We start from the raw sequence: 26,192 nt of genomic DNA on the forward strand, positions 1-26,192 counted from the left end.
GAGCGTTTCCTGATACTTATCTCAGAAAGCACTTCCACACCCTTGTTTCCTGATTAGCAGCAAGCACCTCTTGATAAGCACTTACCTGAGCTGCAGTCAGCACCACCATGCAGGCACCTGCCTGAGAAGAGGAGCTGCCTGGACACAGGGTGCTACCCCACAGCCCACCAGCTGGGAAGCTCTGCAGGTGGCAGTGACAGCGGTGGCCCCAGAGCTGACTGTACCCAAGCAAGCCTGCATTTGGGAACCCCAGCCTACGGAGTCAGAGGTTTACTCTTACAGTATCTAAACACAAAGAACAACTGCATCCTCCTCAGGAACTCTGTGAGCGGGAAGGTGAAGATTCAGCATACTTCCCTCGTTCTTGGAGATGGCGTTGAGAATGGCTTGCAGCTTTCTTACCACTACAGATTGTGTGGACAGGCATCCTACAGGAGGCATTGATCGATTTATACTTCAATTACCACTTGACTATAAACTCAGCTGACAACACTATTAATTATGGTGATACACAAAACAAAACAAACAAGACCTACTTAAACTAGTGAGCTTCAGTGGACTCTTAAATAAGGAATCTGCATATTTAGAGACATCCTACCTGAACAAAAATAAAACAAACATTAACTTCATCTACTTGTTTAATGCTCATATACAGTAATTAGGAAAGTTGGATAAACAGCTTACTGTCCTCAAAATTCAACAGAGATGAGCAACACATCTTATGGGATCAGAAGAACAAGAAATTCTGAACAAATAACAGACTTATGGTAGGAGTTTAAGTATATTGTCCCTTGTGGCATATGGCAAAAAAGTAAATCTCTAAAGGACAAAAAAAGTTAAACAGTGGTACCGTACAGTTAACTAACTTCTATTCCTCATTCCAGCTTCCTCACCTCCCAAATCAGGCAGGTAATCTTATATAAGGCAGGTAAATTTACAAATTTACACATCTCAGATTATTCTCTGAACAGTCAGACAATGCTCAAGACAATCTACTGTTTTATCAAGATGTTTAAATTTCAAATAGTTTCTGCAGTTTCTAAATATAACAGCAATAAGTCTGCAACAGCTGAATGATGAAGTTGTTGCCTTTTGTAATCAAGTATGTTCTGTCAATCCACCTGATATCCCAGGGAATGAAAAACTTTCTAGTAAATCAGCTAGACCTAATAGAGTCAGACATCTTAAAACACATCTCCACTGTGTGTACAGCACTGTCTGAAGACATCTAAACTATTTTTCCTCATAACCTTATTATTACTGCCCTCCAAACATCTTTCCATGGATACAGTATTTTTACTACCGGAAACTGAGTTGGGTGTAAGAAAATTAACACAAATTTTTAAAGCAAGCAGCAGGAAAAGGCTATTCAGTTTGCATACTGATACATATGACCTGGCAAGAGCTTTTATTAGCATTAGGAGCATTGGCTGAATGCCAGAATCTGAAAGCTCCAAAATACAAAATCCCCAAATAACTGCTTTTGCAGAACCCTTAAAAGTCAAAGCTTAAAACAAACAAAAAACCCAACACTGGACAACATTCCCCCCTCTTCCCCATCCCCTTGAAAATATAAGTGAAAGGATTCATCCTTCTCCCATTTTTGTGTGCCAGTACCTCCTATTTATGCAAAACAGAACTAAGGAAGCTATTAATGCTATGATGAGCTATAAGAACTAACTGGTGCTTTGGCTAGACAGGACTTAAAGACAGAAGGTGCTGGCCGGAAGTTTGACAATCAAAACAAAACTGAGTTTTCATCAAGCCAGTAAACAAGGAAGAGTTCTCTATCAGCAAAACCACTTTACACACTCATCTCCCTCCCTCGCGAAAAACTTATGCAGTCTACATGATATCTGAACTCCCGTAATAGTCAAATCTGATTACTTTTGTTTTCCACAATCCATCTGTTTTTAAGAAAGTGCTTGACCAATGTGTTAAAGAGTTTCTGTATTAGCAAAAACCAGTACTTGCAGAAGGCAGATGTTCATATCTGAACAATATTTAAAGTAATGGCGGTAAGATTTGAACAGAAGTGAGATTAGTGACAATATAAGTTTCACCTGACTCTACTAATGATATTTCTTAAACAAGAGAGGATGGTTGCTATATACTTCTGCCTAAAGTGAAATATAAAAACTTTTCTCCCTGTATTTTACGTCAAAGATCAGAAAGTGAATAACCAAATAGTGGAGAAGAGATCCAGTTGAAAGTCAAAAAAGTGAATGAACAGATGTAGCCCTCAGGTTAGCATATACGCACAATATTTTGTCTGGACTATTCATGGTTTCTTCTTAAAGCCATCTAGTTTGATAAATTAAAAAAAAAAAAATGCTTGGAATTGAATGGTATGTCTAGTTCTATGCAAGCAATACCAATCTGTGGCTTCCATAAAAACATGTCCAATCCTCGAGTTTAAAAAACACAAAACTTTTGTCTATTCTCAGTGGTTTACCACTGTCTAATAACCATACGAACCATAGAAGTGATGCACAGTTACAGGTACTTGGACAGAACCAACCATAGCATTAACTAAGAGACCAAAGACTCTCCAACTGATGTATCAGAATCATCAGACTGGAAGTGCCTTTGGAGGTCAAGCTTTGGACTAAGAGATCCTGCCCCCAGAAAGGAGCTGTCTGCACACAGTTAAATGAGTTTGCTCAAGGCCTTGCCCAGTCAGGTTTTGACCATCTCCATGGGTTTCCACTCAACCATCTCCACTCCCCCCACCCTAATATCCCATCAGACTTCCTCCTACTGCAACTTGTAACTGTGTTCTTCTGTAATTGTCTGACTCCATCTTCTCTACAAGCCTTTCATTTAGGTAGTGGAAAGTAGCTACTAGATCCATCTTCAGCCTCCTTGTCTTCAGGCTAAGCAAGGTAGTTCCCCCTCTCTCTTCTAATACAGCATATGCTCCAGCCCCTAATCACCCTAGCAGCGCTCTGCTAGACTCTCTTCTGTTTACCAACATTTCTTTTGTCCTGGGGTGCCAAAGAGGACACAGCATTCCCTGTGCAGCTTTACAAGTGCTGAGCCGAGGGGAATAATTACTCACCATCTGGCTATATTCTGGGGGGGTGGGCACAAGGACTAAAGCAGCTCCCTGGTTAATCATTTCTGCAACACCACGCAACAGACACGTTCAGCTTGTTGTTCACCGTTACCCAGTCCTACAAAGCTGCTCCCCAGTCAGTCCCAGCCTGCCCTGATGTCCCTGCTCCTGGTGCAGGACTTTGCACTTGGGTCTGCAAGCTTCAGGAGGCTCCTGGTGACCTCCAGCTTGTCATGGTCCCTCTGCACAACAGATCTGCCCTCCAGTGTGTCAAATGCTCCCTCTAACTTTTTCTTTTAGTCACATATAAACTCACCGGTGATTTAATCGGTGGCATACATATGAACAAATAAACTCTACAGACAGCTACAGCTGCAAGTCAAGGATGCAAAGTGTATTTCCTTAACATTAAAGTAAGTATATTTTCTACTGACTCGTGCTCTAACAAGCATTGCATTTAACTGCTAAAGCCAGAAAGGAGCCTTCTCAAAATTTAGTATCAATTCTACTTCCACATTGTTTCCAAGAAGACTAAGACTCTACATGCATGCATAGTTCTACTGACTGCTGAGCAATTTTAACCAATTTTATAAAAGGTTAAATTTTGTGTGGTATGCCTCAAGCATGAAGCAGCTTTGCTGATGAAAAGATTAAAATTTTAAACACTTCAAAAGTATCTGTACTGTGCTATTCAGAAACAATATTTATAGTTGGTTACTCTCATTTCTTAGCTATTTAAAGACCTGTCTCTAAATGACTTTAGGCCATCTAAATGCATTGTTCTTATTCTTGTATAATAAAAACACAGATAATTACAATTGTCAAGGACTTCAGGAAGACTCCAATACATATTTGACTCTGACTACTACAGTTCAGTGCCAGCGTTTTGAGAACACAGTTTGAAATACTGGTCTGGCATCATTAAAATGTAACATTTTTTTATTCTTTTCTATTTTACACATTGCCACCATCCCCAGTTAAAACATTCTTTCTATTAAACACTTTGACTACTTGAATATTTTGACAGATAATGGTTTATGATATAAATCCACAACTGAAGAGGGCACTCAAGTTTACTAGTCTTTTCAGGCTACCTTCAGGCAAGACTAACTATCAGATATGGAAAGATAGGACCCCAGAACTGTTTTGACTTTATGTAAGTGACAGAAGCTAGCTATAGAAATATGTGGAAATATTATTCACTTCATAGATAGCAAAGCAACAACACTCAACATGAATGTACGTATCTGAAGTAGTCATAATTTTGCCTTGTAATTACACATTTTAAATTACACATTTATTTTTATGCTGTAATTTATCCATTAGTTTTTATAGCAAGTAGTATTTCGAAGGTAAGAAATAAAAGCATATGGCTCAAATTTCGCAGGTTAACAGGACATTTTGAAAACTGCATGACAAAGCAGCATTTCACTCTTCAGATTATCTATCAGATATAAAAAGGCCTTTCCCCCCCTTTTTAATATACACAAGGAAGCCATACCGTACCAACCTTTTTTTCACTTATTAAACATACTCACGAAACAGAAGTTTCACTTTAAGTACACTGTTTCCTTAACACCACCTCCCTTTATATCTAGGTCATCAATTTATCTGGAAAAGGTTCAGGGGAAGAAAATCATCAAGATGGACTACTTTCTTTCCTTTATTCAAATATGAAAACACATACACCCTATCAAATTTAAGCTTTCTGTGTAGCCTAAAAGCAGGTGATCTCAGTATTACCACTTAAGCTAAAAAGAAAGCTCTGATGACTATTAAGCAAAAACGCATAATCCATTTTTGAAACACATAACCCACAGGTTACGTAAGAATAGAGAAGCAGGGCTTGTTACAGACTTCCCTGAGTAAGTCAAAGGGAGAAGGACTCCAGACAATTTTACCCATTCTCCAGTTCTCTGCTCCAAGCCTAGAGAGCCTGGATATTTTAATACCTTCTTTGCCTCTGATTATGCTCTGTTTATACACATGAAAAATAGACCAGCGTATCTCCACATAACTTGCTAACCTACTTTGCTTTCCCTGTACTATGCTCTATCTAAAATACAGCTTTTCTTAAAAGTTAAGGAACCTTCATATTAATGCATCTGCCAAATTCAGGAGCTTGCTAGCAGAAAGTAACTTAGAACAAATTGCAAAGTAAGAAACCCTTAACAACTGAAGAAATTTAATTTTAAAAATTAAGTCAATTTTTTAGAGACACTTTACTTTGAAATTTAGTTAGACCTTACACATCTATGAGGAAATGACATATTTTTGAGGGGGAGGGGAGGAAGGAAAGCAGGAGGCAGTAAAAAATAGAGATTCTGCATCACTTACACCTAAGTAAAATAGATTTAGAAAAATACAGTCAAAGATTCTCTCAATTTGAATCCAAGTCTACCAAATACTGAAGACTAGAGCAGTGAAGGTAGAGAACCAGCTTTTTTGTGATTTGGGCTGAAGATGAAAGGTACACCTGCTTCAGTAGGAAGTCTGGAATGTGGCTATTTTTCTAAAGAAATGGTAATGTTCCAGGACGAAGAGAGTAAAAATGCGGACAAAACACAAAGCCCTTGAAACTGCAACAGGTATATAAATTCATACTCTCCAATATATATTAATAGATTATATAGTTGGTAGATTACCAAAGAAGCAGAGACCTCCAAGCTTGCTCCCTCAGAGTTTAGCAGCTTTCATTAGACACACAGGTCTAACAGAAGATGGTAGAAACACTAGAAAGCATTTCTATCTCTGTGTACCTATTGTTAGACAACCTCCTCTCATGCTACTCTGAGTGCTGGGTTACCTTTTGCTTTCCTCCCTTTTCTGCCTTTGTGCATTTCATGCCCTCTGAGACCCACCAACTCTCACTGGTCCTACAAACACAGCAGCTCTGCTCTGACCCCTTATTGAGAGTGGAGCAGAGAAAGCCAACGGGTGGTAGGGGGTGGTGGTGGTGGAATTCAGGGTGCCATCAATTCCCCACCTTTGAACTGCTTATTTTTACATTCATTCTCCTGTTAAATTCCTGAAGATTTTTTAAGTACCCATTGCCTAATTTATGTCTCAGATGACCAGCTGAGATCAGAGATTTGTTCAGCTACCAAAGCATACTCATCTCAGGCTGATGTAAAGAACAAGGTTGTTCCCACCAGTTCCCTACAAAGAAGGGAAACATACACAGCAAACTTGAGTGGGCCATGTGTCAAAAACCCAACACTGGTTTAGATATGATTTAGAAAGAAAGGCAAGAAAACACAGGCCTGATTCTGTCAGTAAAAGATAAAATATTGCATATTCTAAATGTTTGCAGGATTTTTCTCCTTTACTAAGAACACTTCAATATGGCCACTTAACTTTTGGTAAGCCCCACAGTATGAATGAGCATTACGTTCTTTTTCCATAATATTTTCAGTAAAATAATTTTATAACATATAAAGAAGACTTAAAAATGGCCATGAGTTTTTACTGTGTATTTCCCCACCCATGTATCAGAAATACCAAGGCTAGTCTTCACCAGTCATAAAGGATGCCTGTGAAAATTTCAGGGTACGGTTGCTTATGTCTCTTCACAACTGATGAAAAGCAGCTGTGTTGAATCTTTCTTTATCAGAACCATTATATACTGAAGTTATAGATATTCTTTGAACCACGCAAAAAATATAGCTCTCCCCCTAAAAACAGTTGAGATTTCATTTGTTTGATCCAGAGTCATCACTAGGCCCACAGAGTCTTAAGGTTTCAAGCTGAAAGCCTTTATTTTTCCACACAAAAGGCAAGAAAAAAGCCACCCACTTGAAAATCCTCTTTATCCATGATAAAAATGGCCCTAACACTATAAAACTAAGAACAGTAGTAACATTTTCCATTAATTCCGACCAAAAAATTTTAACAATTCTTACAAAGAAACAGAAGTCAGTATAGCTATATAGCCTGCTGTCATTGCTCCCCTACCACAATCAGACATCCATGACGCTGGTCAAAATTAGGGCAACATAGATGTACCCATCCCAAGGAAGTGTTCTAGCTAAGAAATATCTGGTTTGTAGACAAAAAGTGGCTAACGTAAGTCTGAAGAACAAGCAGAACCACAGCACAAGCAATAGACAGGAAAGTATGTTTACCTTCCTGATTTGGTACCAGATTAACACAAGACCAAAAATCGTGGGAGGAGGGATCTGAAGGTTGTTATGAACACCTACCAGCTGTTACCAGCATAGGATTTTACCACAAATTCACTATTACAGCTCTTCCCCTAGATCTGAAAAGTTTCTCATGCCACCTGTTCAAGTACTTCCTTCTTAGCAGAAACATTTATATGCAACTAGACTTTAATTGGTAGTTACATTTCTCCAAACCAGCAAAATTGGATTCTTTTTTTTCTAAAACCCTAAGTTTAATACATATCCTGTAAGTATTGCTATCACTTGTTAAACAAATAACACTTCCTATATTTAAGAACAGAAGAAAATTGTTTGAAGTTTCACAGTAAAAAAGACTGCAGATGTATCATTACTTACAAGGCAGTTATCACAAATGCTACTTTCTTTTCTTTTTTGTGGTCATTTATTCTGTTTCAAAGAGGTTTAAAATTATTACATCTCAAACGAAAGCCTATAAAAACATACTGAAAGATACAACACGCTTAAAAGAGTTTTCTTGGTTTCACAAGCTTTTCTTGTTTCTCTTTTATGAAGAGCTGAGAAATTAAAATTAGCATTTGAAAGTATTCAAAAGATTGTTTAAACTTCTCATTTAGGTGTCAGATTCCACAGGTGCAATTTCTCATTAAGTACAGTGAAACCTTCCTGAAATCAACCTTGCTAGGCAACCTCTGTTCTTAATATTATAAAGCAAAACAGTAAAATTCTAGTTTCCCTACAACTGAAGATACTTAGACAAACAATCAACTAAAAGACAGAGCCTACGATGAGCATGGAAAAAAAAATACAGCATGTCAGTTCTCTTACCTTGCATATTGAGGGTATCAAGGTTCTATAATTTCTGTTTAAGAAAAGAACCTTAATTCATACCATTTCATTGTGTAGTCAACTCTTCTATCATTATTATAACTCATTAGACTCATAAATCATGTTAGAGGTCTTTTAGTTTTAATTTAAAAAAGCATTAACAAAAAGAGCTCATAAAGTGCACTGCTGGGAACATTTGAGCACCAGGACTAAGTGACAGGATTTCCTTTTTGCAAGAAAGCTAAAAATTCTTGAAATAGAAAAAAGATGTGCTGATGTAGCATTTTGCTTCTCTCGAACCAAACCGCTTGCAAGACAAATCCTATTCCAGCAGAATACTTTTTTTCCCCACAGAATTATTGAAATTGCGGTTTAAATTGACTTGTAACAAAGTAAGCTTTAAGGAAACATCTATTTCTATACTGATTCTGGCCTCCAGTGGACCAGAACTCTTTATTTACTGCTGATTCACAAAAGTTAATATATTGTCAGTCAGCTTGCTGACTAATATCTATACAAAACAGAATCTCTCAAGAAGCACTTTGAATTGAACTAGATAAAGTGCAATTTCTTTCTTGATAAATTATACAGATACATACAGAATCCCTCAAGATCTTACCACTCAAAAGGCAAATTAAGATAATCCCTCAATTTCTAACTCTCCCCCAATTAAATAAATAACAGAAACCAGAGTTTCTAATAAGGACTTAGTCATCAAAATTATTACAGAAGTACCTTTAATATGAAAGGCAGTACTATTAAGCAACAACAACAACAAAATATCAGAAAACCCGCACACTCACTAGATACACACATTAAACCCAAACTAATTTGGATCCCGACTGTCTAACACAAACACATGCCTCAAATCTTCTTGCATTCAAAGCTTCTCCCATTTCATTTAATTTTCCTTATAAACATATGGGAAGATGTTAATTCTGAAGTGTTTAGTATTTTGCATCTCAACACAGATTAAACATCTTCATGCTTACAGCTTCCGTAAAATAAATTTACCAGTAATAATATAAATGACAGCTTCAGGAGATAAGAAAAACACATTGAAAGTGGCATTACCACCCATTCCAGATAGCAGATTCTGAAATACTTACAAAGTTTTTCAACTTGCAGGCCTCTAAGAACCATGATAAGAAAGAGGAGACGCTCTTTCAAAAACAGAGGTTATATTTTGCACTGCAATATAGATTCGTGCCATCTGTCCAAAGTAAGAACACTAATTATTTTAGAACATCCTGTTCTGAATTATTTTCTGACTTTTTCAAGTCAATACTTATTTATGCAGAAATCTTTGTGAAAGCCATGGTAGTATCAGCAGTGGAAAAAAAAAAAAAGGCAGAGAGAAAAGAAAAATTATTCATCTATTGGGCAACTTTTTTGAAAGTTTACCTGTATCTTTTACCTAAAGCATTAACAAGAGGAGGCAACCTTTTTTACTTTACAGTCCAAGATTGTTGAACAACTGAACAACACTTACACCCCAGGTGTCTCCCAGATAAAGACCATCAGTTGCATAAAAGTACACAAGACAAAATTTATCTGTTTATTTTGTTTTGTTGCTAGTTTTGGTTTGTTGAAACAGTCATGACCCAATTTAGTTCCTTGAATAACTCAAGCCACATTTGGATTATCACATAAATGGTGACTTTAAAATAAAACTATCTTTTCCATAATATTAGACTGAAATTCTGCAGAACAATGACATTTTATATCCTCTACCACAGCTAAAATTTGAAGAAGTTATTTATTAGCATACTAGACCTAAATATAATTAATACTTGATGCATTGTATTTACCATTCTGTAATCCCATCCACAGTTGCTTATGATCCTTTTTTTGCATCTCGTTGATGACTTGACTTTTGTGCTTTAAAGCATCTGCTTCTTTTATGCAAGCCATAAAGTGAGCTTCAATCACATCCTTAGAATGGCAGTGTAGAAGATCCTTTTCTGGAAAATTCTACAAAGAGAAAAGATAGATCAAGAGAAATAAATGCGTAACACACCGTAGAAGACAAAGAATAAATGATAATTTTATCAGGTTTATATTCATACAAAAAAACCACACTGGAATCTTCTACTTATGGAAGAAGCTAACAACCATTCTCTCACTCTGCTGACAAGAAAGGTTTTCCAGTGGAAAAACACTTCAGGAAAAACAGAAGTTGAATGATCTGTAAAACCAGAAATTACTCTAAACCACCCAACATCAGTTTGATAAATACATTTAAATACATCGATAGATGTATTTAGGCCCTTACATCCAAAATTCAGAAAATGAAGAGTTTTAACATGTTTTCAAGCAGATGTTCAATTCTCTGGCAGTGAACAGGGGGAAAGGGGGAAGAGTAAGTGACAAGCACCCAATTCCTATTGACTCTCAGTGGCAGTTTAGCACACATTTCTATGCAGGCCTTTGAAAAATGTTTCCTCCAAGTATCATCATTCACTATAGCATATATGAACTATAGCATATGTGCCATTTACAAATGTTTTGCTCAAAGATACCAGAATTCCTCATAAACTCCAACTCTACCTAATACATACGCCTACTACTAGCTCCTGTGACTTCACTTCATTCCAAATGAAACCCTTTTATTTTGTTAGAGTTGGCACACTGCATTCAGCGTTGCAGATGCACAGTGACCACTCCTCAGGTAACTTTCTTCCCATTAGTAATTGGCAACTACCTTTCCCAATTCATTTATTAGCAATTATAGTAGCAAATCTTTTTCAAGTACAAAAAAAAAGATTTATTTGGAAATTACCTAATCAGCAGTTCAGCACTGTATAGGTGTACAGGTAGAGTTGTTATTCCTCTTTTTTTTTACCAACACTTGGTATCATTTGCCATTTTACGATAATACAAGCATTCATTATCACAAATTCATTGTCTTTAGTTTTCAAAGGTTTAAAAACCCAGCATGTTTTATCCCCTCCTTATTCATCTTCTTTTCACAGTTGCTTATGACCACTCCAAACAGTGCAAACCCCTAGAGCCAAACCAGAGTGGCATCATTACTACTCTCCTTCATAATAAAGGCTTGCCATGTATTTTTACATTTTAATTCTCATCTGTTATTCCACAAGAGGACCTTTCCTCTTAACCCATTACAAATTGGCTATTTAAAAAAGCTTTTGTGAGGGACTGTCAAAACCATTTTGGAAATACAAGTACATATAAAGGGATATTTTTCAAAGGCTTTTACAACATAGTTAACATGTCACAGTAGGAGCAATATAATGCTGGAAAAACCCATGCCTCCCCTCCTCCACATAAAACCAGGAAAAGTAGTGAAGACTGCTTCAAACTACAGGTACTCAAAACATCCAAAAACCGCTAAACAGCTGGTGATATGAAAGGGAGCTGGGGATTGCCTTACCTGAAGGAAATTCTGAGGACAAGAATGATAGTTTCCTCCTCATTAGGTTACTGAAAAGAGTTGGAAATTAAATAATGGAATTTCATATAGTGATTCCTCTTTATGACAGTGAATTCAGACTCTGGAAACTGTGGATCAAAAGGATGAGTATCTTCCAAAAAAAGGAGTATAAAGGGAAGAGAAGACTGCTAATATCTTTTCCACCAAAGTATACATGGTTTGGTGTTGAACTCACAAAGCAAGTGCTATTGTTACTTAGGACGGATGTATGTAGAGCTGACTAGAAATATGAGGACAGAGATAAAGCTTGTTTCTCATCTGAAGATGGCCAAGTATAAAGACATTAAAGAGGACAGAACAGAAAGGAAAGTGCTCCTTCTAGGGCACGCCTACCTCCCTTTCTCCCATACAAAGCTGAGTGTCTAAGCATAATTGGGCCCAAGATGAATGGAAAGCATTACTGGGATTGTTACTTGCCAGCTGACATCTGCAGAAGCCTGTAAAATACTTTTAGAAGTTTAACTGACTTGCTCAAATAAAAAAAGTAAAGTCTGGTAACCAATCCAGAATAAAAGAACAGTCAGAAATAGCATACTTCAAGATCAAAAAAGTCCTTTACATGCAAGAATTCAAAGAGAGACACTGGCAAAAAAAGATGAATCCGTGGAATGTACCTAATTCCAAGTAATATAGGAACCTAGAAACTGACTTGCAGAGTTAACAGCTGAAGTTTTAGCTAAACTTATGAAAACAACAGGTTTGTTACAACAACTGTTTTGTTACACAAATGTCTAAATATTTAACTTCAGGGTCTTTTTTGGGACATTCCTGTGTTTCTACAGGTAGGCATCTTCTTGCTGACTTTCTTCAAATGAATTTCAAATTGCAGTAATTGTCACTCCCTGGAGATGTGTTCCAGAGAACATAAACAGTGCGGTCTGCAGAATAGCAAGGAGATAGCTTCTAAGGGATAACACTGTGGAAGCCTGGAAAACACTCCTACAATCTCAGTGCTGTCCACTATTTTCTTTAGAAGAAAAACACTGACACATTTCTATGCAGTATTATGAGTGGAAGCTGAAAAGCCTAAACATGAAAGTGGTAACTTTAAAGCAACACTGCTGCATGTCTACAGGAATCGTATTAAACAGTTTCACCTACATGAGACTATCAACAGGAAATATGGCATCCCCACTGCTTTATAAGCTAGGCACAGAATAATGGGTTTTATACTTAAATATAGAACATGTATGCTTGGTTGTTTTGGTTTTTGGTTTGTTTTTTTTTTTTTTTTTTAAATTCTGCTTGCCTTCTTTCTACTTGAGCAAATAGTGATAACTTTTTTCTGTTACGTGAAGAAAGAGACAATTGTAAACAAGCTGGTAGCCACCCCTGGATATACAACTATGAGATTTGCAGAAAGTTTTAACAGATCCTATAAGAAGCTTTAATTCAAGTACTCTTATTGGCAATGCCTTACTCCCTTCACGTTCTGCATCTCTGAAAGAAAAGTTATTAAGGGTTGACTCTGATTTTCTTAGAAAGCTCAAGTAGTACTGGTTTTGTTTCCCATACCAGTAGACACTTGCAGCACAAACTTGGTGATAAAGAAGTAGGTATCATCTGTACAGACAAAAGCACTAAATGACCTCTCACATAAAACTGTTCCAAAAACATCGCAGGTAATTGCAGTCTGGTTTCACAACTCTATTCCAGTCATATTCACTTATCAGTTCTAGTTCACAAAACATCTGTTTATACTGTTACAGCCTAGTTGTGTTAGGCTACATTTACATAAAATTATACCAATAATAGGGCATTAAAAACCATAAAGAAGATATCCAGTGGCAGGGGGAGCAACAATATATTTATGTTTAATTACCACCAGTGGTCTTTTTTTCAAAAAAAGATTATTTTTAAAAACCCTCATTTATACCTCTGCCTTCCACAACGTCTCCTAGCAGTTCCACAATTTATCCATATACTACATGGAAAAGCCCTTCCTTTTCACTCTACCTGACCCAATTTTTAGCTAAGAAAACCAAGACGACAGCTGTTATACAAAAACAGACACAGTCTTTCCTCCTCTACATCAGGTCACAGGTGGAGAGGCAGGCACCAGCAGATAAGGGCTTCGGCAGAGGGAGAACATTAGCCTTTCCCCTGGCACACCCGATTTCCTCTCCTCCAATAAATAGTGCTACCAGTTCCAGAGCAGTTCACCACCTCCCACTTACTGCCCAAAATCTGGAGAGTCGGCTACCACGCTGAGAACATGAATAGTGCTAAGCATGCTGCAGAGTAGCAGGAGATGAATTTAACAGGAAGAGATAGTTTCCCTCCTCCCCATAAAGCCACATCTGGGTAACAAAAGCACCTCCCCAGATTACAGCTTCTCATGATTCTCAGACCTTAGTACTCTGTTCAAGCTTGTCCTTCTATGACTATTTGAGGCAACTGTATTTCAGATTACATCAAAAACAGGACGAGAGATTAAGCAGGTGCTTAATCCAAGGCGTTTTATTTTTAAAAACTAAATTACATGAACTTTTAAAATAATACTGCCGTAGCAGTAAATGATTTCTCATCTTTAATGCACACCTTTGAGACAAAGCTAAATTAGCTGATCTTTGGGCAAGCAGCAATATAAGGACATTAAAGTCAGTTTACATTACTACATGAAATTGAGAAGCACTTTGGTGCTGCATCTTATTTCTCTAGATGGCTCTACTTTGGGATGGCAACATCCATGCACACTGCCACTGGTAATCTCCCAGAGTTCTCAGAATGTGTAACAATTAAATCATGATTTATGAAACTAGACGCCCTACAGTTTCTTCAAAACACTCTGGAAGTTTCTTCATCCCCGATCTCTCTGACATATCAGACAGAAGTGTTGCAATTACACTTCAGTGGTTTCAAAAACATCCCCATCTGCAGATTCAGTCAGTCACTTTAAAAGTTTCACCACGAGGGAATACATATCATAAGAATGTATGATTTCAGTGCACACTTCCAAAAAGAATTAGATGACTACTTTAGTAAGATCTTTTCTAAAACACCTTCAAGAGAAGAAATATTTGAATGAAAACGTTCACAACTATTTCCCAGCATGCTTTTCATTTCATCTCCAATCTCACACGCTAAAGTCAAAGCCCATTAACCTAACTTTTTCTTTTAGATCAGTTTTCCTATCATATTGTTTCTTTTACAATGGAGAAATTAAAGTTAAATGCCATGATTTTTACTTGTGATTTTGACTCCAGAACATACCTGGGATTACCATCTCAATGCATTTCAGAGTATGAAAGAATCCTGCTCCAAAGCTAACCCTGAGCAAATATTCTGAGCAAAGATCAGTAGTGCTATGAAATCATACCCAAGGAGTTTACAATGTGTAATCAAAACAATGTCTCTCCTGTGACTAAGCTGTCACAAGACCAAGCTCATTTCACTCACTTCTCTGCAGGGGATCCACATGAAGTACAACAGCACACTCCGACTTCAAGGGTTTCTAGAGTACCTCATATCTGTGCTCATGTGCCCAAAAGGATGAGCACTTCTCAATCTGCCCAATCTTCAGTCAACTCAAGCTGTCTGAATTAAAAACATTATAGAAAGTTTTTCCCTTATATCCACTCAACTACTCTGACACAGTCTCATAACCTTATCTTGAAGAACAATTTTAGATTTTCAGATTATAATAGAATAATTTTCAAAGGAAGGTCATTTGAAAGCACATACAGTCTCATGGAATACAGCTGTAGACTTACAAAAAACTTTAGATGATTCCTGGAGAATGAACATTTTTCCCTTCAAGTCATACCATTCACTTATTTATAAAACAATTATGAAACCTTTCCCTATCTTCCAAAGGTCATGTAATCCCATACTCGCTTGTTCTTAACTAAACGTGTATTTCAATTTTACCTTGAAATGCACTGTGATGCTCCAAGGAAGGGCTGTATTTGATGCATGAAGATCAAAGAGCAAACCAATCGGATAATGCCTAAAAATTAAGAGATATTAAATGAACATAAACACTGTGCATTTAATTCTACACATAACAGTTACCATACCTGCATTTACATGAAAAAAAAAAAAAGCTGTTTGACTCCCACAATATACTGCTTATTCAGAAAAGTTATACAGGCAGGTACAAACAACGGATGTTTTCTGGCAGAATCAAGTCTTGAATTTACACATTCAATATCTAAACCAGTGGTCTCTAAGCTGTGCCCACAAAATACTGCTAGTTTTGCAACAGTGTAAGTGGCTGACAGCTGTTCTGTGGAACCCTTCAAAACAGTATTTTTAGTCAAAAAGCTTGATAATGGTAGGAATAGCTGGTCTGACAGAAAGGTATACATGCTTTCAGATATTTAAATGCCATGGGTTTATACTACATTCACAGAATCACATGGGGTTGGAAGGGACCTCTGGAGATCATCTAGTCCAACCCCTCCGCCAAAGTAGGTCCACCTAGAGCAGGTTGCACAGGAACGTGCCCAGGTGGGATTTGAATGTCTCTAGAGACGGAGACTCCACCAGCCCCCTGGGCAGCCTATTCCAGTGCTCTGCCATCCTCAAAGTAAAGAAGTTCCTCCTCATGTTTAGGTGGAACTTCCTATGGTCAAGTTTGTGCCCATTTCCTTGCCATATCTGTGGGCACCACTAAAAAAAGACCAGCCCCATCCTCTTGACACCCACCCTTTAAGTATTTATAAGCATTGATCAGATCCCCCCTCAGTCTTCTCTCTTCTAGACTAGAAAGACCCAAGTCCCTCAGCCTCTCCTCGAAAGGACGATGCTCCAGGCCCCTAATCATCTTTGTAGCCCTCTGCTGTTCCCTCTCCAGCAGTTGCTTGTCCTTCTTGAACTGGGGAGCCAGAACCGGACACAGTACTCCAGATGGGACCTCACCAGGGCAGAGTGGAGGGGGAGGATAACCTCTCTTGGCCTCCTGGTCACACTCTTCCTGATGCACCCCAGGATGCCATTGGCCTTCTCGGTCACAAGGGCACATTGTCGGCTCATGATCATCCTATTGTCCACCAGGACTCCTGGGTCTTTCTCATCAGAGGTGCTCTCCAGCAAGTCAGCCCCTAACCTGTACTGGTGCATGGAGTTATTTCTCCCCAGGCGCAGCACCCTACACTTGCTGTTATTGAAGTACATCAGGTTCCTCTCTGCCCAACTCTCCAGCCTGTCCACGTTGACCCTTAACATCTCTTCCCTCTCCCACCTGCCTGATGTCATTGTGGAGAATAAGAAGTAAAAAAATGACATATCTGTAAAAGGGTTGAAAGAGGATAGATCAAAATGAACACTGTATCTTTACTATCAAATTAAGAAGAATAAAAGGGGAGAATTAATATATATTAACTGAAGTTCAGTGGTATTCTGGATTAAAGGAGTTACACATGGAAGCTCCTTCCTCCAAATATTAACTTCTGTTTTATAGCTTTGTCTCCTTTAAATTCATTAGAAGATACAGCCTCCAGCAATATAAGGAATATATATTACACAAAACTTCCACAGGCATTCTAAACAGTTCTTTCTGCAATCTTCTCACAAGCAGACACTGGCAAGATTTTTGATAAAAAAATGTTTCTGCATTCAGCATACCAAGCTCCATTCTCTTATCTTTCAAAAATCTTAACCAAAAAAGCCTTACTAACTTTTCATCCTACAGAGATAAGCACACACTTAACTGTAAACTCAGTAGCTTCACTGAATTAAACAGGACTGATCACAGGACACAGAGCCAAGCACGTACCAAAGTTTTGAAAGTCCAGAGTGCAATAACTGAGAGCATTGCTCTAAAAGCACCTGTGCAAGCCAATTTCCTGACCTGTTAAACTCTCACACAACAGTGCTTTAGCACCCTCTACGGGTGAGCTAACCTCAAAGCTAAGACAAAGTCACTTAACGACAGCAAAATAAAAAAAACAAAACAGTATTACAATTCTTGAACTTACCTATTGCATTTTTAACTTCTTAAAAGAAAGAATAGGGGGAAATATCAAGAAAGTATCTAGAACTTGTTTTCCTGACAGAGGGAATAAAGAATATAGACAATCCATATCCAGATTTGTGCTGATTCACTGTTAATGTTCAAGTTTTTACCAATAATACTTTTCATTACTAACTTCTAATCATGTCTTGAGTACTTCAACAGGGATTCAGCAAGAGTTCCATGAAGAAGTAGCTTTCCAGAGCTAAGCAACAAAAATCAGTTTTTCTTTGATAATTAGATGAACACACACAATTATTTTCATTTACTTTCAATTTATACAAAACAGACAGCTATTAAAAAAAAATAAAATAAAAGCACCAGTTCTTGGCCTACCTCTGTATTTTCTGCCCACTGTAGATTACAAAATAAAGTTCATGTACTCAGGCTTTCTCCAGTAAAATCCTTGTGCTTTGATATATGGGCTTTATTTTGAAAGAGGCGAGCTCTAAATTAATTTTGTTCCATAGCAGAACACATGAGACTAATGAAGACAGTGGACCATGAGAGAAATCATTTTCTATTCAGAAGTGCAGTCTTCCATTAAGAATAAAGTTCATAACAGGAGTGAAGCAATCCTGAGATATAAGGCATGTCCTGTTTCAAATTCCCGTTCTCTCATGCTGGCATTTTATCTGAAGCCAGTAGAAGTCGTAAGTAATGCCTGTGTTTCACTTACTTTTTAGATATAGTTACAAGCATTTTTTAAGTCTGGGAACAATAGCACTCCATATAACAAAATACTAAAGCAATTCTTTATATTTCCTTCATAATAAAACCTGTTTCTTAACAAGAATAGAGAATTAAGGGAGGCACAAAGAGAGAAGTTGAGAAGAAAACAGGACTTGTCAATCTGTACACGGAACAACCCCCCAACATTCCCTCACTCTTAAGCACATATCTACCTTGTGCTGTGAGTCTGTATTCTCTCACTAAAGATTTTGCTTCCAGTGGTACTGCTGCAATGCTGTTTCTGAACTTCTATTTGAAAAACAGGCATAGCAATAAAAGAAATATATAAAAGCCCTTTAGAACCTACAGTGATCAGGAGAATGAAAAAAAAAAATAATTAAAAAAACCCAAGAGAGCCTTTAAAGATTTGCCCCCCAAAAAAGAAAAGAGAAAACAAAGATAACAAAAGCTAGGGGAAATGTCCAGCCCAGAAAGGTATCATTTTGAAAGAATATTATTGGATTGTTGAAATCAGACTAGTCTTAAGTAGAATGGGAGCCAAAGACAGGCAGACTGTGCAGAACTTTCTCAAAGGAAATAATGAGAACTATCAAAGAGAAAATGTCTAAGAGACCACAAATTTTTTTTTTTTTTTAAAAACATATTGCTAGACTAATGATGCTTTCTGGAAAGTCTTCAACCTATAAAAGTGTAACAGCACCTTGACTTCCAGTCATTGCCAATTTATTACTGCTTTTATTATTTTACAGAAGGTGGTTTCAGAGTGCGAGAAAAGTCCTCAAAAACACCACATTAAGTACTGAAAATCCTTTTGAAAGTGACAGATGGACAGTAAGGAAAATTAATTACTACTTTTCTAACAATTTCTTTCTGAACCCAAGACAGAAAGTGACAGCGTGAGCTGGTATGTTGTTTTTGGACCAGAATAATTTACTGAAGTAATTCAGTAAGACATGGCACATGAATCGAGAATTCCAGGACAAAAAAAAAAATCCTATACTCCAGAACTGTTTGGGGTACTATGTACAACTGGAATGTTGCTGTGGATGGACTGACGCAAGCTGCTCAGGAAAGACAGGCAGGGCAGATGAGGGAAGAGGGTTGTCTTCCATGTGAGGGAGCAGCTTAGATGTATGAAACTTAATGGGACAGACAGCAGGCCGGTTGAGATCTTGTGGTTCAGCATCAGAGGAGAGACTAGTAAGGGCAACATCACGCCGAGTTTGTTACAGATTACACAATCTAGGCAAGGAAGTAGATAAAGACTTCTTTAAACAACTCAAGAAGTTTCTGTATCACAGACCCTGGTTCTTGTTATCTCTAACAACTGCTGGAAAAGCAACATGGCGAGACCCAGGTAGTCAAGATTTATTGACACAGGCATTGGATGGACCAGAGCTGACCCACAGCTGAACCTGTTACTAACAAGACAAAATAGTTCTGGATGTGATAATCAGTGGCAGCTTTGGCTCTAGTGACCATGAAATGGCAGAATTCAAGGTCCTGGAGAGACTGATAAAGGAGAGCTCTCTGAAAAGATTTGATCCATTTCTGTTTGTAGTCTCTGATGCTGCACAGTCTGAGGACCTCTTCCTGCAGCTCCTTAATTTGGTGCCAGACACCTTCCCTCAGCACACACCACCTGCAGGCCAGGAGACCATCTTTCCCTGCCCCAGCAACCTCAGTGGGAGGCCCAGGCTCCTGTAAATCCAGTCCTGGAGAGCTACATCCTCCCCTTCAGGAGCTTGGTCTGAGTGCTGCAGACCATGAAGTTGAAGCTATGTTTCAGACTTCCTCCAAACTCTCACTGGAAAGGAGCTGCAGCTGAAAAGGGATACACTACATCCCAACCAGGTATGAAACCACACAACATGACCTCACAGTGCAATGTAAATAATTAGAATATGAAATATTACTAGCAAGTTCTATTTGATTCTGAATGCAGAAGTTACACTTAAAAAGATTAAGCATTAACGCTCCCTATTCTTTCTCTACAAACTACTAGCTTGATCTAATCCTCAGTTCTGGTATTTGGGTCTTCTCTGAACAAGCTTCAGCTATTTAGGGGATTCCCATTCTTCTAAAATAATGGTTTGCAGATAGCATTTTCCTTAGAAAAGCAATTCCACTGAAATCAGTAGAGCTGTTTCTAGCAGAATATGCTTAGATTTTCTGAAAGATCAGGGTTCTAATTAGCAGATCATAACTACACTATTCATGTTCATTTCAATGTTCAATAAGTTTACTAAGTTTTCACTTAATTTTAGAATTATAATTCATATTTTTACTCTATACCTTTTTTTTTTTAATTCTAGTTTAAACATCATGGTATTTGAAAGCTTACAGAAAATACAGATCTATTCTTGGTTGAAGTAAAAAGCTTTTGTTTCCTTTCTTGTTACAACTTTAGTGAAAACTTAGTTTCCTTCCATTATCTACCTAAGATTATAAACTCACTGGGACAAACTTGGTACCTTGCTGTTTATTCAGACAGTATCCAGCATGACTCAAGGTCACTGTGGCACATCAAAAGACCAATTATTGTTAAATTTCAAACAATTTAAGTAGATGTCTAAAGCTGGTTTTGCCAGCCAGTTTTGAAGAAGTAAGAAAAAACTAGTTTTATGCTTTTCTATTTACATATTTTCAAGGTTTACACTAGGTCGGTCTCAAAGAAGCAGAAGACTATAAAAGATCTACTGCATCATCCAGTCTAAAGGGGCTCCATGATACGATGCGTGCTAATCAACAAGACAATCCAGGCTCAAGAAGGTAAAACAGCCACTGGTAGTTTTCTTTCCTGCTATGACACAGGAAATAAAGAGATACAAAATCTCTTCAGTGTTCAAAATACTAAGTATTTTCTGGAGAGCTGATGCCATCTGTACCGAGCTAGAAAACACTGCAGCTCTCAAAATGTTGGTTTTGGTTTTTAGCTCTTCATGGCAGAAATAAAAAGAAACAAAGTCTGATGAACAGTATTTATGAAAACTAAGTAAATGAAACAATGGCAATGTGATTCCTCAACCTCGGGGAGGTGGAAAAAAAGATACTTTTAATAGATGATGACAGAACAAAAATGGAATCAACAGAATTAGTTCAAGAAAGCTGAACTAGCTGAATTCAACAAGAGCCTGTGCATCAGTATTACATTATCAGCGCAAGCAGAGATCACACCACTGAAGAGTGAAGGTTACGCACATTATTACCTTTAAGTATATCTCCTATTTGCATTCAGACTCTAGAAATAATACTTCCTATGTATGCTACTAGGCATCTTTTATAAAGGTAGAGTAAGCTAAATAAAGATTTATGTGGTGATTCTACTGCAAGAGATAGTAAAGTCAAAACCACAGGAATTTTGTATTACAGTAACACCTAGAACAAAAACAATAGGTGCAGCACAACCTCTGCCTTATACATATAGTTAAGTCAAGCAGAATAATAAAAAAAACTATGGTCGACATTAAACCTTCTTCTGTTTTTCACAAACAACATACTTTTCTTACCCTCCTCCTCTTTTGCCGTCTTTGCAACCTGATGGAGTGATCAGTTTAGGAATAATACTGACACTGGGCTGAACTTGGTAAGTCTTTACATGACAAATTGAGTAAAGGTACAAAGTTAAATAAACTCACCATTTCAGTGGTGTACCTTCATATTCAAACCATATTTCACTAACTTCCTCTTGTCTCATAACTTTCTGAAAGTGTTTCTTCACTTTGTCTGTTACCAGTGTTAAGTAGCTTATCCTTGGCAAAAGCAACTGAAAGAAAAAAAAAAATTATATAAGTTATAAGAAGTTATAAATGACTATATTTTCATTATAAATGACTATAATTTAGTCATTTTCATTAATGACTAAATTAATGAAAATCTGTACCAAGTATGCATTTTCAGAACCAAAATTTATTCAGCTTTCTTTTTTTCCTCCCCTTTAAGGTAAGATGTGTTTTAGACAGTTTACTTATTAATGGTCAATGAAAGGCTATAAAATTATGTATTCATAAAATGCAGAATAGCACTATCCAGTATACTAACACAAAAAAAATAGTAAAAAAATAAGTTCTTGATTCTTTCAATGTGGTGGGAAGGAGAAGAATGGAAATTAATTTCTGCTTTTCTGTATTTAAGCGGGCCAAAGAATTCAGTTTTTGACCTTTTTCATATAAACAGACAGGAACATGTTCTAACTCCTTATTGAATATGAGCAACTGTGTATCAGCTATTATTTCAAAATGCAAATTCCTATAAAGTTTTTCAAAAAAAGAATGAAAACTAGCTGCTTAAGGGTTTGTTTTCAAAGTGTATTTTGTATTTCCAATAGCTGACATTTTCCATTTTCTTTGCACTGGGTTTGCTAATTCAGCAGGTTATAGTCAAGGCTACTATGATTCTTCCATCATTTAACCTTTGCCCAACTACCAAAATCATAAAGAAAACAGACAATATTTTATCAGTTGAAACAAGACATCTTCTTACAGCTTTGTGGTATACTATCTTTTGTTCTCAAGTGTAATGTTATGCACTAGCTGAAATAGAATGCTGTGTTGTTATTTTTTATTTGCACCTCCTCTCCCCCCCCCCTTTTTTTTTTTTAAGGTCTCATGCCTAGTAAGAGTGGTTAAGCAGACTGCATGAGCGTACTGACTGACAGCTCTATAGCACATTTACTTAAGATGAATCGGTCCATAAGCTTTAATAAACAATGTCCTTCAGTATCCCAATGAGAAAAGATTAACCTTCCTGTAAAATAACATTTAGTTTTGGATCAGGCATTTCAAATTAATCGTATTGATCCTGTAAAGTTATTTTCACTTCCTAATTATTAATAAAATAGATGGGTCTAAGGAATAAATAGAAATAAATTATTTTTTGCATATTTAGAAAAAGAGAAACATTTGTTTTCCAGTGTTCCTCATAACCATTGTTGTTTCTTTAAATATTTTCTTTATAACATATGGATAATGCTAAGCCTTAAGTGAATGTCTGTTACAGACATCCCAAACTATATAAGGATATATTTTGGCTGACAGAAAACTTGACCTCTGCTGCAACATTTTTCCGGAATCTCTCAAAAAATTAGACCACACTTTGAGACACAAATTAGATAATATTTTGGCCATTATACTAGAATTTGCTTACAAATATCAGATCCACAAGAAGAAGTGTGGAGAGTAAATCAAGAGTAAGTTCTTATGAAAGAGAATGGATTTGTCTTTTAAATAATGCTGCATTAGGTTACTAACCTGGATACATCTGTGGAACAACTAAATTTTAGGATCACATAAAACTGCAGAAGATCAAGACTCACCACTGTCACAGTCATCAAGTCAGTTAACACTTGATATTTATGTACCATATATATGTACCATATAGGATTTTTTTTTCCATCTGTTGCTCTTACTACTATTATCATATTGTTTCTACCTTCTTTGAAGGGAGCATAATTCAGCAAGGTAATTAAACACTGCCTTCATAAGGTAAACAATCTTAATAAATTCAAGGAAGTCATGCACACAGTCAAGTGAGAATTGTTTGGTACCCCAACGGCTTAAACAACAATATAATTTTTTCCTTTATTAACCTAATTCCATATATCTACACTGATTGTTCTGGAGAAAACATAGTCCAGGCTATTCCAATCAAACCCAAATATTTTGGTAACAATTCCATTTTACTTCTGTGTGATATCTGCAGTTAAACTAATGCTGGTATATTCTGACAGGAAACCCATTTGGACTGCTGTAAAAGCCAATTTTCAGCATGCTGCATGTGGCACAGCCATGCAGAAATTGATACATATATTAAAGCATTATTGATTGCAACTCTGTTTGACATAACCCTTTAAATTGCATAACTAATTTCCTCTGTAAAATATTTTACTTTAGTTTTTAGTGTGGAAGAACAACGCAGTTTCTATTTCAACATAATTGGAGATCACAGACAATAACCAAATGGCATTTAACTGAATTTAACAGAACATGGCCAGCACTCCCAATGGGCCTCTTCAGAGTACAAAACCCAAGAGTTAATTAGGTTAAGTGGGACTGCCTGTTTTTCAGAGATGCTGAGCATTTGCAGCACCTCCTGAACTCTTTTTTTTCAGTCTTTCCATCTCTTCTACCTTGCTACACTCCTCCCTTTCCATGGGAGACATGAGAGAGTCCAATTCTATCACTTTTCCAGCTCTAATTATCCCCAAGATTTGCAAATATACTAAATCCATTAAGCAAGATCTTTAAAAGTATGAAGACATTTTCCATTTGTTATCCCTTTTAATATCCTTTTTCCACCGTTGTCTACGCTCAGTGAAAAACACCAGTTAACACAAAACATTTTTACTCCAAAAATCCTGTCATTTTTAAATGCTATTACTGAGCATTTCCAGAGGAAAATTGCTAAAAATATTTAGAAAAAACCTCAAACTTTAACATATTTAACTATATGCTGGGCTTTACTCAGTCTCTCTGAAGCAGAATCACATCAATTGTTTTATAGAGGCCTCTATATGAAAAACCGGGCTGAAGTATCTAATTAAGAAAAAAAAAAATCACATCATCATTTTGTGCTAAAGGTTAGAGCAAGGCTATGAAAACACATTCAACACTGCGAATAATGTAACAACAGCAACCTCAATGTAGGACTAATAAATCACTACATAACACGCTAAAAGACAGAATGTCTATCATAAATTAAATGACCTACAGTACTGCATACACAAATACGCAGACAAGGTAATATCAAAGTTTTTAATGAATAGACTGAGTGCATATTTAGCATAGATTTAGCATAGATTCAATAGTTATCAATTTAAATAGTCTATGAGAGAAAATAACTAATAGGAAAGTGCATGATATAACACATAAGGAATTAAACAGAAGAAAATTCCAGTTTTGACTCAAGTTGTCTGGCAATTGACTCCGCCATGCTGCCCGCTGATAAATGGCAGATAAGAATAATGCCTGCTGTTCACTATGCTGCGTGACCAAGAAACCTGAACGAAAACCCCACTTTCAGTTGAGCTTTGTGGCTCTGAAGGAGGCACATCTGTCTTGTACCCTAGAAAGGAACGGACTTTTAAGAAGATTCAAGGTAAGTCTAAAGCAGTCGGTGTATGAATTAATTGCTTTTAAGTGTCAAGACCGAGTAAGGATTCCTGAAGTGTTAAGCGAGGCTTGGGTGCCTTTCCCTCCAGCAACCAGTTGTGTAAGTTTTCTCCCACTCAGTATAAAAACAAGAAGCTGGCATAAATTCCCTCAAAGTAGTCAGAGTACACGGTATAAAGCCAAGTTCATGACTTGCTGGGATCAGAATGACCATTGCAACAGTAATGAAGACAAGAGAAACAAGTCACTCGGTACTAACAATTAAAAAAATACCATTTGAGAGCATGGAAAAAACCCTAAAATTCATATTCTCATCTAAATTCATAAGTCAATAGCCAATAAATAATTTTATGAGGAGAACTCTTAACCTTAAGAAAACAAAAGTAAATTTCCAAATATAATACCAGCCAGAATAAATCCTAATAGGCTAGAACATGCCATCCCTAAAATTACACAAACCACAACACCTTCCTTTTGCATATTGTCTATTGCTACAGTATTTAATCACAATAACTGGGAATGCTTTCTGTAGAGGTTAAATGAAACGCAAGGAACTCTTAATGCCTAAGGAAACACTTGCAGTATGTTTTTGTGTATAAAGAGTTCCTCTCCAGCTATCTCCATGGGTTTTATTGCAGAGCAGAACACCATTTAACATGCAAAATAGATTATTAAAAAATTCTAGATTTAACAGGAACTAGACTGGTCTGATCACCAATGCATCCAGGATGAAGAAACAAAGCATCCTAATGTGGAATGGCTTCACGTTGCTCACTATTACAGACATCTTAATAGAACAACCCTTTTGACAGTGGGGAGCTTCAACAGCAGCCCAGTAAAGGCTAGTCTCTTGGGCAGAGTATCATTCTAAGACTGCCTTCTGCTGTAATTTTGGTCTTCACACCTGACAAATCTCAGCCAATGAGTACCCTGCTGCCAGCATGTTTTT

General features: G+C 37.0%; 1 protein-coding gene across 1 annotated transcript in view; it reads right to left on the reverse strand.

Annotated features, from left to right (window-relative positions):
* Window positions 1–26,192, reverse strand: part of ATG5 (autophagy related 5) — a 71,684-nt gene that overhangs the window by 41,918 nt on the left and 3,574 nt on the right. The window contains exons 3-5 of the mRNA XM_074150401.1: window positions 21,773–21,900; window positions 15,356–15,434; window positions 9,840–10,002 (exon numbers count right to left, since the gene is read on the reverse strand). Of these exons, the coding sequence (XP_074006502.1) occupies window positions 9,840–10,002; window positions 15,356–15,434; window positions 21,773–21,900 (370 nt within the window). The remainder of the gene's footprint in view (window positions 1–9,839; window positions 10,003–15,355; window positions 15,435–21,772; window positions 21,901–26,192) is intronic.

The sequence above is a fragment of the Numenius arquata genome, chromosome 7 (assembly GCF_964106895.1).
Source record: "Numenius arquata chromosome 7, bNumArq3.hap1.1, whole genome shotgun sequence".
Taxonomy (NCBI): domain Eukaryota; kingdom Metazoa; phylum Chordata; class Aves; order Charadriiformes; family Scolopacidae; genus Numenius; species Numenius arquata.